We start from the raw sequence: 16,359 nt of genomic DNA, 5'->3' as shown, positions 1-16,359 counted from the left end.
GTTCGGATCGAAATCGTCGCTAAGCTTGCTTAACGGGCTGATGCTTTGCTTTGATTGCTAAATGATGAACAACCACCTTTGGATCGATTCCAAGCATTTCCTTATATGACCATGTGAAGACATCTTTGTATGCTTTTAGTAAGCTCACATACTCGTTTTCGTCATCATGAGAAAGTTGTAAACTTATGAAGGTTGGACGAGGATCTTTTATTGTACTAAGACTGAGTTCCTTTAACTCATTCAACCGTTGATTGACCCCATCCTCAGGTGATAACGGAGTGGCTTTAGCTTCTTCTTTAGACGTCTCATAATTGGATGCCTCCTTTATCGTAACATGGCCACAACTTACCACATCTACTTCATCTTCTGGCTCATTATTTTTAGGTCGAGTAAAAACAACATTTTGTCGTTTTACTTTTAATGAACCCTCTGTATTTATTGAGACATATATTTTTCTCTTCATTCTGGATGGAACTGCACTGTGAATGTCCTCGTCCCCTGTTGCTAAGCCATGTTTGCTCGAGGCGACTACATAAGGTTTCTTTTGACCTCTTGTCAATGACACATTTAACCTTTTGAAGGCAGATTCTCTTGTGTCCGAAGTTGAGCTTGCAAATTATACTTTCTTTGAAGTTGCATTTAACCTCTAAAAGGCAGATTGGCGAGTGAAACTAGTAGTTGGAACACTGAAGAACGTGCAACAAGAGAAGTGATGCGATAAAAAATAGTTATTTGACTTTGACTTTTTTCGCCCTATTCGGAATCTTTGCTTTCTTCAACAGTAATGTGACATGCGTCTGCAACTTTTACTTTTCTTTTATCTAATATTCGAATCAGTTTGAAAGACTTATATCCAACTCCAACTCTCGAATTAAGTATAGAATATCCTTGCTTTTGAAACTTTTTTTGTGTAGGGGAAAGTTCAAGTCTTTCATAGAATATTTTCACTCTTTTAAGCTCAATGCGAGTTGTAAAGTCATAATAAATTGAGTATAATATAAATAAGGAAATAATTTAAATTAAAATTTAAAAATTATATATATATGATTAATAATTATGATAATGTTACAATTTTCCTAAAAATATACGACAACCTAAATAAGGAAATAAATAATAATTTAAGACATTTGTGAAATTTTCTAATAAATTTAGATCTTTATCTAAATCTTTCGAGATTCAACGATAAACTCTAGAAAGAGTCCAAAATGGTCTATCAACTTTCAAAGTCCACAAAAATGGAGCATGGAAGAATATAAAGTTGGTATGTTTTAATAATAATATTTTTTTCAAAAGAATTAATTATTTATTCTCTTGAAAGAAATATAGGATCTAATTGGTTGGTACTTCAAATATAAATATAAGTAGTTGGATTGTTGGCATCATTTCTTCCTAATATAGGATTTTGGTAGCTCAATTTATATGCTTGGTATTATTAATGTATAATACAAAATCACTATTATTTTTTTTTGTTAAAAATTATTAGTGAGAGAGTGTAAATCAATTGTTATTATATTAAAAAAACACAAATTCTATACAACACCAACTGTATCTTATTTATTGAATAATGCTTTAATTTACCATATTCAAAATAATTAAGTGTATTTGTGAGTAACCTTGAGAAGAACAAAATCACTTTTGTATTTGATCCAATTGTGTATGTCACATATAATATCTCAATTTCTTTACTTAAGGAATAAAAGTTGAAAGGAGAATTCAAAATTAAAGTTGAAAAACTAAATACTATTCAATAATTAAATTTATCTTTCACGATAGAATTCAGATTGATTTTAACTATTTCAAAATCAGATAGAAACATACACTTTTTTTATTTATTTAAAATCACATCAAAAAATTAACCTCTTTATGCATAAATACAAAATAAAAAATTACACAGTAAATACACAATTTCGAATACTCACTATCTTTTCAAAACAAAAAAGTTTGGGAAGGAAACTCGGATACATAACAACTTTTTCCATTGAATTTCCATACATGAAATCCTAAAAAACATAAAGTTCAGCCAATTCCTCCAAATTAGAATCAAAAGTAATATTTGGATCTGAATTTTCCAACATCCACAGAAGATGATCAAATAAAACAACTTCACATCTCACTAAAATACATTCTTCATCATCTTCATGTCCATCATCATCATCATCATCATCATCAACTAATTTCTTAGACTTGGATTTATCAATAAGAGCATTTAACAAAGGATGGCTCAAATATTTTGAATTTATTGCATATTTCTTTCTTGTACTTCCAACATATAAAATTACATTACTGCCACTCACCTTTTGCTCAATTTGTTGCTCAAAGTCTTCTTCTTGTTTTTCACAAACCCAAAGATCTTCTCTTGTGGACTTTGATCTCAAGCTGCTGTATGATGAAGATCTTCCCAATTGCCTTGAAAGGCTTTTGCATTTTCTCAATAGAGAATTTATTTTTTTCATTATTTACTTTTTAAGTTTTCTTTTCTTGATTTGATTTGAGAGAGATTTATATAGGAGACTTGAAGGAGAATCTGAAATTGAGGAAAAAAGAGAGAGAGAAAAGAGAGATGGGGGGGTTGGGTTTTTGGTGGAAAGTCCCTATTTTTTGGTGATATATATATCAATACATCATTTCCACTTTTTGGCCAACTAGATTATCACCCATTTGTTTTGTGTTATAAAAAATAAAGGATATTGCATAGTTGTTATATATATATATATATATATATATATATATATATATATATATATATATATATATATATAAAGGTTAATTATATATTTTCATTCTTTTTTCTTCAATTTAAAAAATTAAATGTAAAAATATATTATATGAATTACGAATTATTGTGTCAAGGATTTGTGGCGGCTAATATATATATACATATATAGAGATTTTGAGTCTTACTTCTCACAATATAACAAAATTAATAAACTAAAATATAGTAGGGTAGAATATGGATTTTTGTTATATTTTTGTAAATATATTTTTGCTATTTACGATAATTTCACTTTTATTATTATTTTTTTGTAATAAAATTATTGTTACGAGTAAATTTTGACAAAATAGTTTAAAGTTTACAAAATTTATAGCGAAGTTTTTACCGACTTTTGAATAATACATGTTACATAAAATGATATTACCTATGTATTTTTTAAATTGTTTCTTTTATACATCTAACATTTATTAAAAAAAGAAAATGACTCTACCATGATGATTCATATTATGCATCATTATACTCTTATATTTACATTTGAATAATTCGATTAAAAGAAAAACGTTTACTCTAAGTATATGTTTGAATAATATGTCATATAATTGGTTTGAAATTATGCCCCACTTATTTATTCATGAGAGATTTTCATAAAAAATATATTTATTTAAAGGTTAGGATTGTTGAGTAGAAGCTAAACAATATAAGTAAGGTGCCATAAATTAATGAAAGTTACACACATATTTATTACAAAAGCTCCTAATAAGGTGGAATGTGTACACGATAATAAATACAATGATACTTAGCAAGGATTTAATATGATCTGTTTTAAATTTTATACATGTCAACTCGATCATAGCTCAATTGGTATACGAGAGTATTATTGATCACGACATATGTAGTTTCAATATCCATACACTTCTGTTTTACTAAAAAAGCAAATGATTTATTTGTAATGACGATGAAGTGAACGTTAGTGTCATTGTTCGTGATATGAACAAATGACAAAAAATCATGAGATTTCAAGCATAGTTGAGATTTGTCTCGAACTTGCAAAATTAGCAATAACTCTCCATGAATGTATCTTCCAAGCGTTGGAGATGGGTATGATATTCATCGTCGGTTGTGGGGTAAAACATATTTTCTTAATTCTTTGGAATCCCCTAACAAACCAATCTTGATACGCAAGCAAGGTTGATATACGTGATTGACTTGATTTGAGACGATTTAAAATTTTCTTCTTATCAATCGAAAGCTTGCTATATTTACAATTTTTTTTAAAATGTTGTTATATACTTAATTATTTTAAATCTAATTGCTCCCTTCTTTGCTAAATTTGCAAACTCTTCGTATTTTAAAATTATAAATTTATGTAACCCAAAATATAATTTCGTATATTTATCTTTTAATTAAAAAAATCTCAATTATTTGTTGGACGAGGATAAAAACAAATTTATTTATTTATATTAATTGAGTCAGAATCTTTTAAAAAAAAATTAAATTAACAAAGAATCCTTGAAAATAAAACAAATTCATTACTAAATTTGTTTGCATCTCACGTCTCAAAGTAATACAAATCCAAATGGCAAACCGAATACTTTATATCATTTGAATTATCTATCTAACATGAAGGTTGTAGGGTTTGGTTCTCTGTGTGCTTTGCCAAAAACAAAAGAACACAATAATCATTAATCATAAGCTCTTTAAAAACTTGTTTAACTTTTTGTGCTTTACATTATCTCTTCTTAGCAAGTGGCTTCAATTATACATTTTCTCCAAATACAATTCACCATCTAAATATCCTTCATTTACTTAATAAATCTTAAATTTATTTCATCAAACCCAACTATTTTCTCTTTCTATTTTTTTTTTTATGGAAGTTGGTAATTACGTTATTTAATAACCATAGTTTTCATGCAAAATTATAATATTGAAACTGCTAATAGATAATATTTTTAAAAACAATAATGGACTAAATTTTAAATTTTACTGAAAATATCAGAAATAAAATTCAATCTGAAGAACTAGAGGACAAAAATGAAACCATTCATACAATAGAAGGGCCCAAAAACATATCCTGTCACACACTTAAATATAATTTCAAATTTACCAAGACTTTAAAGTATTAAATTAATGTAGTTAAATTGGATCAAAATTTGCTAAATTTGGATACTTCAGAATATTTACACTTTTTAGTGGTTTCTTTTTTTTTGGTATAAATACTTTGTTTTTTTAAAATTATTATTCTTGAAAAAAACTATATTGATCATATTCATGTGTGTGATTTTGTTTGTTTGAACAAACTTTTATTCCAATATAATTTTATCGATTAGCTGCTCATTCCTATTTATTGAGAAGGGGATTTGTTATGAATAACAAATGAAACTATTTATAATGGAAAAGTTCGTAAAATTAGAAAAATATTTATGATAATAAACTGTATGTTCGTTATGTTTTTAAAATGGTAAAAATAGTAGTTTACGGTTATATTTGTCAAATTTAAAATATGTAAAAAAGTGATGGTACGAGCTGTTTTTTTTTTTTTTTTTTTTGTCATCTAATGCAATTTCTTTTTATAAAATATGACAAAAATTGCTATAGAAAGTTTGATGAATTTTTATTATATATATATATATATATATATATGGGCATTCATACTTCATACGAACATTCACACATGTGTGTAAACCAAATGAGTTATGTTCGTTCTAGCTATAGAGACTAAAACTTAATTATTTAAGTGGCTACGCTATACTCAAATCAGTCAATATAGAGTTTTATTGCTTGACTTTTATGATCGTGTTGAGAGTTTTTGCAATTAAATTAAGAATTTAGCAACACAACAAAATTGTTTAAATTTAGTCTTAGAAGTCTATCATATAGAATAAAATAATAGTGGTAGACCATATCATTGGTATAGATTAATAATAGACTCTATAACAGATACACTACGTTACATTTGCAATTTTTAATTGATTCTATGCACTCAATTATCATTCCTAAAGTACTCTTCAATACAAAATACTTGAGAAAACTTTTTATTCTGTCTCTACTTATTACTTGTAACGTAAGTAACCTTTAAAAATTACCAAAAACTTTTTCTTCCCTCAAAAACCCTAATAATGATAACAATAACAATAATTTATTTTAAAAAACTTAAAAGAAGTAGATATTAGAAGGAATTTATTATTATAAACTTGAAAAGTTATACAGATTTAAAATGATAGGGGGCACCCCTAGAGTTTAAAAAGGAAAATAATTATAGAAATTGGCACCGAAAATGAAAAAGTGTAATGAATGAAAAGACGTTTATAAGAATGGAGTGAAAATGGGCACTGCATGAGGAGTAATGCCCCACAAGAAATGGTCATTTGACTCTAAATATTGTCGTTTAGAGTGGAAATTAGGACAAAGGGAATGCACGTGCAGATTATATATATATATATAACAAAGAAGAAGTAATGCAATGTACATGTAATAAAAATTAAAAAAAAATGAGAAGAATAATTTTTAAAATAGTAAAATAATTTAAAATATCTAGAAGCTATACAAAAATTTTGAATTCTATTAGAATTATCACTATCAGTAATAGAATTTGATATAAGTAGTAAATATTTGATCAAATTTGTTATTTTTGAAAATTTCTCGTATTGCAAACTATTCCAAAATAATTTTTTATATTTTACTCTCTTTTTAAATATAAATAAATAAATTGTGATATTTTGACTTAATATTAAAAAAATAACAAAGTCTTAAATTTCATCCATTCATGATATACACTCTTGTACTTTTATATATAAATTTTTATTAACATCTCTCGTTAATAAAATCTAAAATTTTGTCATGGTAATGTGATTTGAAATAAATTTTTAAATAATAATAATAATGAAAGGGAAAAAGAATATTTAAAGGGGAAGATGGCCCAGCTTTAGGATAACCACAGACATCCATTTTTCCGTCCACTTTGGTTGCACGTATATAGAGAATTCGGTGCATGAACTCTCCATATTATATATATATGTATATATATTAAAGTTTTTTGTTTTGTTTGTTTCATCAAATCAAATCGGGATGGATGATGAAGAATTATAGAATTACTTAGGTTGGAATTCCAAACTCAAATCACCTTGCTACCCAATCAAATTCGAGATACAACTGTTTGGTTTAGTTTGTGCATATTAACTTTACACTACTACCATCTACATCTTCTCTACTTTATTTTGAATATAAATCGAGAATAGAAAATTTAAACGATCACTCGTTAATTTAAAACTCTTAATTGCATTTCAACTTCATTTGGTTCTCAAAAAAATTTGTAACGTAGAAAATTTTTAAGTAGATCGACAATTGTTAAGGATTAAAATATTCTTCTAAATTAAAGTTTCACATCAGTTTTTGAAGAATGACTTAGATATCTTTAACAGATATCCATAAAACATAAAAGAATGTCATATGTTAATACTAATACGATGATTTACACTAACGACGTCGATCTAGAAAATTACTCGTTGATTTTTCGATCATTGGCCGCTGCTAGACCTAACCTCAAATTTAGAAATATCTTCTATCCACGACACAAAGTTGTCTATGTTTAAATCTTTATAAAACCAAAAAAAAAAAAAAAAAAAAACTCACCGAAATTCAAACCCTTTTAAACTAGATAAAACCATCGAAATGAACACATGGAAGTTAGATGAAGTTAGACGTTCAATTCCCCACCACATATTATCAACATAAATAAATGAATAAAAATAAAACCAAACAATATAGAAATTATAATCAAACTAAAGTGATTTTAAAAGATGAAAAAAAATGTGTATTTAGAAATAATTTTGAACAGTAAAAGAAAAAGTAGCTACTAAGTTAAATACAAAAATTGATGAAGGGAAATAAAATAAGATATTTTCTAGAACTAATTATATATATATATAAAAAGTAACTAAAAAAAGAATCTCTTAGTTAGAAGAAAGGGAACATGAAATCTAGCAGTGTATGATGATGTTTGTACTGTGGAAACAAGCATGGGCAAAATGCAGATATTAGTGATAGATGAATCTCTATTATTTCAATGCATTTGATGTATAATACATAAAGCAAAATTCATTTTATATTAATATGTTATATATATATATATATATATATCACATTTTTGTTCCTAACAAACATCCCATCCTCAAAATACTAAACTACTCATATGCCTAAGCAATAATGCTATAAAAGGCAATAATGAATTATTAAAGAAATTCTGTTTCCACATGTAACATTACTCCATTAACCAACATATCTATAAGTCAAATTGAATTAGTTAATGATAAGGCAGAAATCTGAGGTGCACCAAAATAGAAAAAAATTATTTTACATCATTACGTGCCCTACCACAAATGAGTTCAATTCACGCGCGTTTGGACCTAAAGATAGTAGATCTTAAATTCAAATCTCCACCCTAATGTGGAAAAATAATAAAAGTAAAATAAAAAGGTTAAAACCTAAAATTTGGTTTAGATAATAGTTTGTTAAATTAAGTTTATAAATACTACTTTTATCGTATTTGGTTTGTTTTAATTAAATAACGAATTCAAGCTTTGTATTTAAATTTGAAAGGGTGTGTATTGAATACTGGACCAACCAGTATGTATGTGTATGTACATATTAATTTAGTACTTCTTTCATTTTCTTTTTTAATTGAAATTCGTATGTAATTTTTAAAATTTAATACTTTCTTTACTTTTTCTCTTTCTAATAAAAAACCTAACATCACTTCCACTTTCTTTATGGGAAAATTAGTTTAATATTGTTATTGAATCTTATTATGGAAATCATTTGAAATTTATTATAAAAATGTGGATTCTTTTTATTTTCAATTGGAGAATTTTCTTCCCATTTTTTCTTTTAAATTTTCCATTTATTTGTACATTTGTCACTCGGTTAGTAATCGTCAACCATTCATCCAAATTTCATTACTTGAGTGAAATTTATGCTTATAATCCGTTCTATTTATATTAATTTTCAGCTGTAGTTTTTAGTAATTGTTTATACTTAAAAATTAATTAAATGAAAATTATAAGGTTTAAATTAACCCAATAGTTTAATAATTTTCGTTCGTTTAAAAATTAATGTGTCTCACAAACCGAACGTCGTCGATTACGAGCTAGTTTTCGTCGTTGATTTTGAACTATGTGGTGCTCTAGTCCCTCCCGATTCTCTAGTCATTGTCAGTCTTGTTTTTGCTCGAGTACCTCTATAGGCACTTCATAGTACAAATATTTGTTATGCTCTCCACGACTGTGCTTGTGTTCATGCATGTATGAAGGTGATGGATTGATCCCAAAATCATGTTCCAAAGTTTGACGATGATGGATCGACGTCAAAATTATAGTATTTTGTTCCGAAGTCTGACCCCAGAATCATAATATTCCATACTGAAGGCTAACATCATCATTCAACTAACATAATCGGTCTAGCTTTATGTTTGTGTCATATGAGACTTTTTTCATGTGCTAATTTCATCAAACTCGGACTCTTATACTCAAACACGACTTCTTTGAATTGGCACATGTACAATGGGTACAATATACATATAATGTGGGTTCTTCATGTACCTTCATTATCAGTGCATATATTAAAGACATGTGAATCATTTACAACATCACGAAGTTTAGTTGTTTGATCTCGATGAAATATTGAAATAAAAAGTTGTTCTTAATGAATAAAACGATAATGAATTTGTTTTCTATCATCCATTTTGCACTTGTAGAAAAGATTTTGAACCACAATAATAGTTGAAATTTAGATATTCTCTACTTTTCCTGCTCTTTTGCCATCTTTCGAACACAAAATTTATAATTTATTTGTGAAATCAATTTGTGAGCACAATATACGTACAACAAACACATAAAACTCACCTCTTAGGGGTCTTCCAACAATCACGAAGAATCGCCCCATCTTCACTAACCTGTCTGGTGGGCTTTCACGAGCATTAATAGGATTCTCAAACGAACAATAGTCTTTATGTAGTTTTGATTTATATTCTCTAAAAGAGGTTTGTATTTGTCGACGTATGTACTTATTGACGACATTGAAGACATATCCAAAACAAAACGTGTCTATGAATTTAATAAAAGTTTAGGCAAGTATGAGTACGAGATTAGCACAATAAAAGTTTAGGTAGGTATGAGATTAGCACGATATATGTACTTACTTGTACATGAGCTTTTATATTAACAACGACATCACTAGGTATATTCTTTCATTTAGAATAACGCAATGAAATGGTGTCTCGAGTTGCGGTTCCAATAGCGTTGCTAAATTTTGTACATACAGTGCTAACAGGTTTTTCAACCATCTCATCCATTATAATTGGAATCTTTCTATGTCGTTATACATACATGTCTAAACTAACACTCACACTTCTTTTTTGTTTTAAAACTTGATTCTACGTTTAACAAAAACAAATATACTACCTTATTTAGATGTTACTATAATATTTAGTTGTTCAACTTGATCCTACCTCACCACCCTGCATCAAGTGATAGCATAGTGTATCTTATGTTGAACTAAATATTATAGTAACTTATAATTTAGATAGTATATTTGTTATTGTTACACATGCAAGATCAAATTGTGAAACAACAAAGAAGTGTGGGCATGTGCATGTGCATGGTCAAAACATTAGTTTAGACATGTACATATAACAACATAGAAAGATTTCAATTACAATTGGTGAGATGGTTGGAAAACCAGTTAGCGTTTTTGCTACAAAGTTTAGCAACACTATTGAGACTGTGACTCGGGACACCATTTCATTGCGTTGTTCTAAGTAAGCACATATATCATGATAATCTCATACTTACCTAAACTTTTATTGTGCTAATCTCGTATTCATACTTGCCTAAATTTTTATTGAATATTTAGACACGTTTTGTTTTGGATATGTCCTCAATGGTCATCAATAAGTACATACATAAGTAAATACAAAACTCATTTAGAGAATATAAATCAAAACTACATAAACACTATTGTTCGTTTGAGAATCCTATTAATGCTCGTGAAAGCCCACCGGACAAGTTAGCGAGCAAAGAAGATTGAGAGATTCTTTGTGATTGTTGAAAGACCCCTGAATGAAAGGTAAGTTTTATGTGTTTATTGTACGTATATCGTGCTCACAAATTGATTTGACTAATAAACTATAAATTTTGTGTAGGAAAAAAAAGGTAGAAGAACAAAAAAAATAGAGAAGGTCTAAATTTCAACCCATTATCTTCAAGTGCAGAATGAATTAGCATGATAGGAAACAAATTCACTATCATTTTATTCATTCTCATTGTATCTAAAGAAATTTTTTTTATTGTATTATAGACGATTGATAAGGGTGAGAAAGTAGGCCAAGTGGAGTTGTTTATCAAAACTCACTTTCCAGAGAAGGATGGGTAGGTAGGCGAGTCAGCCAAATAAGCATATGTAAGTTATATTGTATGATATGTTTGTAATTTTATACTAACCCTTGTGTATAATATTTAACATCTAAAGCATTACAAATATAGTTGGCAATGCAAGAGGAGATGAGAAATCAGAAGATGGATCTGAACCAACCCTAGAGGCAAATATTTGTGAACGGGTTTTGAAAAAAGGTTCGGGTCATACTATAAGTCTTGCATGGAAGGCAACCCCCGATGTAGCAACAAGTGGTACATTGGCATGTGTGTTTGAGAAACATATTGGGGACAAGGATGAAAAGCTTTGAGCGAAAGTGACAAACTTAAAGGAGGAAAATGTCATGTTGAAGTCAACAATTTCGGGCTTCTAAGATCAATTGACTAACATCACGAGACAGCTTATTGCGCAACAAAGGCAAGAATGTGAAGTTTCAGACAATTAGGTACGTTATAAAAACTTTGAATTATGGTTAATGGAGTTAGGAATATGGCTATCCTGTAGTTATAGTGGCCAAGTATGAGCAATTTAGTATAGTTACAAACTTAACTTGTGTGGCTATGCTACAATGGTAGCATGTTTAAATATGAATGCATCCATCTCTATGTTTCAATAAGCCTCTTTTATGTGTGGTTTACTCTTGAAATGGTGGTTCATTATGTGGAACTGAGGACATGTTTGTAGCTTTTGCGGTGGGGTAGGGTATATGAGTGCTCCAATTGTCCTTTTATATTACCAAGTTTGTGTAATATGGACATTCATCTCTATGTTTAAATAACGTCTTTTATGCATGGTATACTCTTGAAAGAATTTTAGTTTGATTTAAAAGGGAGAAGCTTAGTTTGCACTTTATATGCCTTTTTCTTGCTTCTTTGTAGTTTGAAAGTTGGTTCATTTTGTGGAACTTTGAACATGTTTGTAACTTTTGTGGTGGTGATTCATTACGTGGAACTTAGGACACATTTGTCACTTTGTTGCAAGTACTTTGTCATTTTTGTTGCTACTTAGTCACTTGTATTTCAGGTTATACGAGTGAATTCTTAAACATTAGTTTGATTTTGAGATGATTATTTATTTCAATGTAACATGTTAATTATAGCAAGATGCATGTTAATTAATCACAATAGCCAAATGGATAATTTTCAATTACAAATTTATTGTTATTATTATTTTTAGAGTACGTTTCAACTTCTTTCAATTACTATTATTATTTTTATTTGTTTAATGTATTTTTTAATAACATATTTGGTTAATATATGTGTTTTTTAAACAGAAAATTAGAAAAAGATATATATAATTTTGGTTAAGAAATAATTAAATTAAATTAGAAAAGATGAATTAATAAGAAAAATTGAAGATCGAGATATTAAATATATATATATATATATATATATATATATATATATATATTATTATTATTATTTCTATTTTTATTTGTTTAATAACATATTTGTTAATATATGAGTTTGTTTAAAAAATTAAAAATTGGAAAAGAAGATATGTGTAATTTTGATTAAGAAAAATTTAAATTAAAGTAGAAAAATGAATTTAATAAGGAAAATTGAAGATTGAAGATTGTGATATTTAAATATATATATAAAGAAAAAATAAAAAATTAATTAATTTAATAAAGAAAGATATTTTTAGAATTTGAATGTTTAATATATATATTATATTATATGTGAGTATGTATATATAAATAATGAGAAAAGTGAAGTGTGTGGGACCCACGTATATAAATAATGAGAAAATAAAAAAATGTGGGGCCCAATGTTGTATAAATATAAAAATAAGGAAAAAATAAAATATGTGAGGTCCACTGCATGGAAGTCGTGCCAAATCACCTATTTTTAAAAATAGTTTTGCATCCACCATAGTTTTGATATATGTTTCAAATATTACATTATTTTTAGAAAAAATCTCATTTTGTATTAATTAATTAATTAACATGCATCTTGTTATAATTATTTGACATCCATTTGGCTACTGTGATTATTTATTTGTATTTTGCCTTAAACCTATCTATAGTTAATTATTATTTGACACTCATTTGGCATCCCCGTTCTGATTAATCGTTTTGCATTTTTCTGTATTAATTAATTATTTTGCATCATTCTGCATAAATTAATTATTTCGCATCATTCTGCATTAATTAATTATTTTGCATATTATTTTACATCATTCCACGTTAATTAATTATCTTGCACGTGTTGTATTAATTAATTATTTTGCATCTTACATTAATTAATCATTCTGTACATTTTGCATATTGCTTATATTATCACTGTATTTATTTTATGTATTTATTTTATCTCAGCATATTACCCTTCAAATATTTCTCAAATTTCATAATGTTTTTTTTTTATTGTTATTATTTATTTTTCAATTTAAATATAAAAATGTAAACTCAAAAAAATATTGGATTTTATGGATTTTATAATTTAAATTTCATGAATACATCAAATTCTTTCATTTGAAATTTAATTAATAGATTGTTTTTAAATAAACACACTTGATGTTTTAAATGAGACTGATTAATGTTTTCTATGAATTTATTAATTCTTAAATACATGAAATTTCTCATTAAACACCTATGATAAAGATTAAAATATTAAATTTTGGTATCTTAATATTCTTGAGGTGAATAAAAATATTTTAAAACAAAAATAAACTTCATTTTTCTAATGGCTCTTATGCCACCCATAATTATCAATTCATGTTTAGGTTTTACTTTCTTCGATATGAATTGATAAACATGAGACATTTAAACAAAACCTAAATAAAAAACTTTGTTTTGTAAACCTCTATAATTTAATTTAAAAGATAAAATTGGATAATCATTTTGTGAGTGTAGTAGGATGCTAACACCTTTCCTACACACAACTGACTCCCGAACTTAAATCTCTCAATTTACGCAAACCATTTTTTTCTTTTTTTGAGTGACCAATCACACCATAATATGGTTGGTGGCAACTCCAAAATTATTTATTTATTAAAATTAAATAAACAATGAAGGTCAGTCGCTCCGCATAGCGATCACGTCGTGACAAACATATTCTTGAGTTACTCCTCCTTACATAAAGTTGTCTGAGACACTCATCCTGTGACACTCATCCTTACAAACATACCATGACACACTTATGATCGATGGGGTGGCTCACTTACACACCATGGCTCAAGGGTAGTAGAGAGCCAACACCATCCTTCATCCTATAGTACATTTTGAACAATATTATTTCTTCCACCCTTGCACATCAGTTGTGGCGAACGGTCACACACCAACATAGAGTGCTCGCCTAAACTCCAATTGAAATGAAATTTAAATTGCTAGCATATATCAATATGCATCTAACTCCAAAACCGCTCGTCAAAACTCACGATGGAACCCCAACTTTTGAGATCACAACTCGAGGCCCATCTAGATCCTATCGAGCTTGTCACTAACACCATCCTATGACACTAATGCATGTCTTCCTCGATCATATCATGACACTTCACTTCTCAACTCTCTCTTTTGGCTTAAAGAGTGACACCCTTTCATGTGTCATCGTGCTTGCTTGCTATGTGTCGTATATGTTGATCACGTATTGACATGTGTTGGGATAAATATTGACATGTTTAAAGATAGTCTATTCTCAATCCTTATCATGCATATTTTCACTATTTTTATATTCTTATACAGAATATAAAGTAGACTCTGATACGAACCCAACGACATGAAAATCACCTAATTCGAGGAGTTCAAACAAAGGAGAACGGGCAAATTAAACATAAAGGGCATTTTTATAAATATTGAAGAAGATTGACAGGTGTCAGTCGCTCAGTCGTGCACACCTAGCTTCGAAGTCACGAGTTCGAACCTCTCCAGACGTGTTTTTAATTCAAATTTCCTAAGGTAAATACGACGTCGTTTTCCTTACTCGTGCGGATCACGGGTTCGAATCTTACTTCACGCAGAATATTAACCATCCATTTTTCCTCAATCCGTGTCTTCAGCGACCCAACCGCTCTCTGTGTGCCACGTGGCACAATCTCAGCACACGGATTTTTGTAACTAATATCCAAACTTCCGAAATTTCTCCAATTTTCATATTTTTTTGGGATATGGGCTTAGAAATATAATTTTGGCCCATTTCCTCTATTTCTCCCTATAAATACCTTAATTAACCCCTAATTTGAAGACAATTCACTATTCCCTCCAAAAAAAAATACTCCTAATTTCTCCCAAATTCCAATTTCTCTACCCTCACTCTATAATTTTGATCTTCCACCCTTTTTCCAGAAATATTGAAGATGGAAGGCTAATCTTTTAAGTAAATTGGGCTTAGGCATTTTCGATCTTTGACAATTTGATTAATTAGAGTTTTCTTTTAATTAGTCTTTGATTTTCATGTAATTTTATTAAATTTTGTAATCTTGATTCTTGATTTTATGATTTGTTTGGTTCAACATTGTAAGCAATCTACTCCTAGTATTTCAATTAATTCAAGATTAGTTGTTTTACTTGCTTATATACAAAATTTCCATGAATCCTTCATTTTATCTCCCAATTTTAGAATTAATTGTGTAATGCCTCTCTTGGATTTCAATTGTTTTTATATAATTCTTGAAATTAAATGGCATATTTTTTTGTGCACAAATTAATTTATCTTTTATTCCTTGAATATAAAGTTGTTGATCCATCTTGTGTTTTTTTTTTTTTAAAAAATAATGAATTTCATTATAATTGCAATGATCAAACTAAACCCTTTGAAATTTTTTACTTGTTTTGATTCAAGAATTCCTTCCAAGAGTAATTTGATCCCAAGAAAATCTTGAATCAAAATCTATTTTTAGATTTGCATAGTTCAATGATAAGATTTGATGTATGCCTAGCTCATTCCTCACTTACCATCTTGGAATTCAATATCTAGTACCCACTCTATTGTGAATTGTTTTGCATACCAAATTTCCATTCTCATTCCCTTCTACAATTTTCCCCAATTCATTTTCAATTTTTATCTTTTTTGTTACTAATTTCTATATTTCCAAGCATTTCATTGGTTCGACATCTGTGCACCTATCTACCTTAAAAACTATAAATAATCCGTTGATAACGACCTGACCTTGTAGGACTACAAATAATTTTGCTTCTTGCATATCAATTCACACCTTGTCAACATGCTTGCTTCTTGTCTACCTTTAGTGGGGTCACAATCTACATCTCTTTAGTATGATAGTAA

At 28.2% G+C, this 16,359-nt stretch overlaps 1 protein-coding gene across 1 annotated transcript; it reads right to left on the bottom strand.

Annotated features, from left to right (window-relative positions):
• Positions 1-1,844: 1,844 nt before the first annotated feature.
• LOC105435277 (auxin-responsive protein SAUR78) lies at positions 1,845-2,559 on the bottom strand. Its single transcript, XM_011655668.2, has one exon. It carries the CDS (start codon positions 2,451-2,453, stop codon positions 2,001-2,003), a length of 453 nt encoding a protein of 150 aa, XP_011653970.1. The 5' UTR covers positions 2,454-2,559; the 3' UTR covers positions 1,845-2,000.
• Positions 2,560-16,359: the final 13,800 nt, after the last annotated feature.

Source organism: Cucumis sativus, chromosome 4 (genome assembly GCF_000004075.3).
Source record: "Cucumis sativus cultivar 9930 chromosome 4, Cucumber_9930_V3, whole genome shotgun sequence".
Lineage (NCBI taxonomy): Eukaryota > Viridiplantae > Streptophyta > Magnoliopsida > Cucurbitales > Cucurbitaceae > Cucumis > Cucumis sativus.
This window is presented reverse-complemented; position numbering and strand designations above follow the sequence as displayed.

Coding starts and splice junctions, on each gene's coding strand:
- LOC105435277 (XM_011655668.2), bottom strand. CDS start 2,453: ATGAAAAAAATAAATTCTCTATTGAGAAAATGCAAAAGCCTTTCAAGG.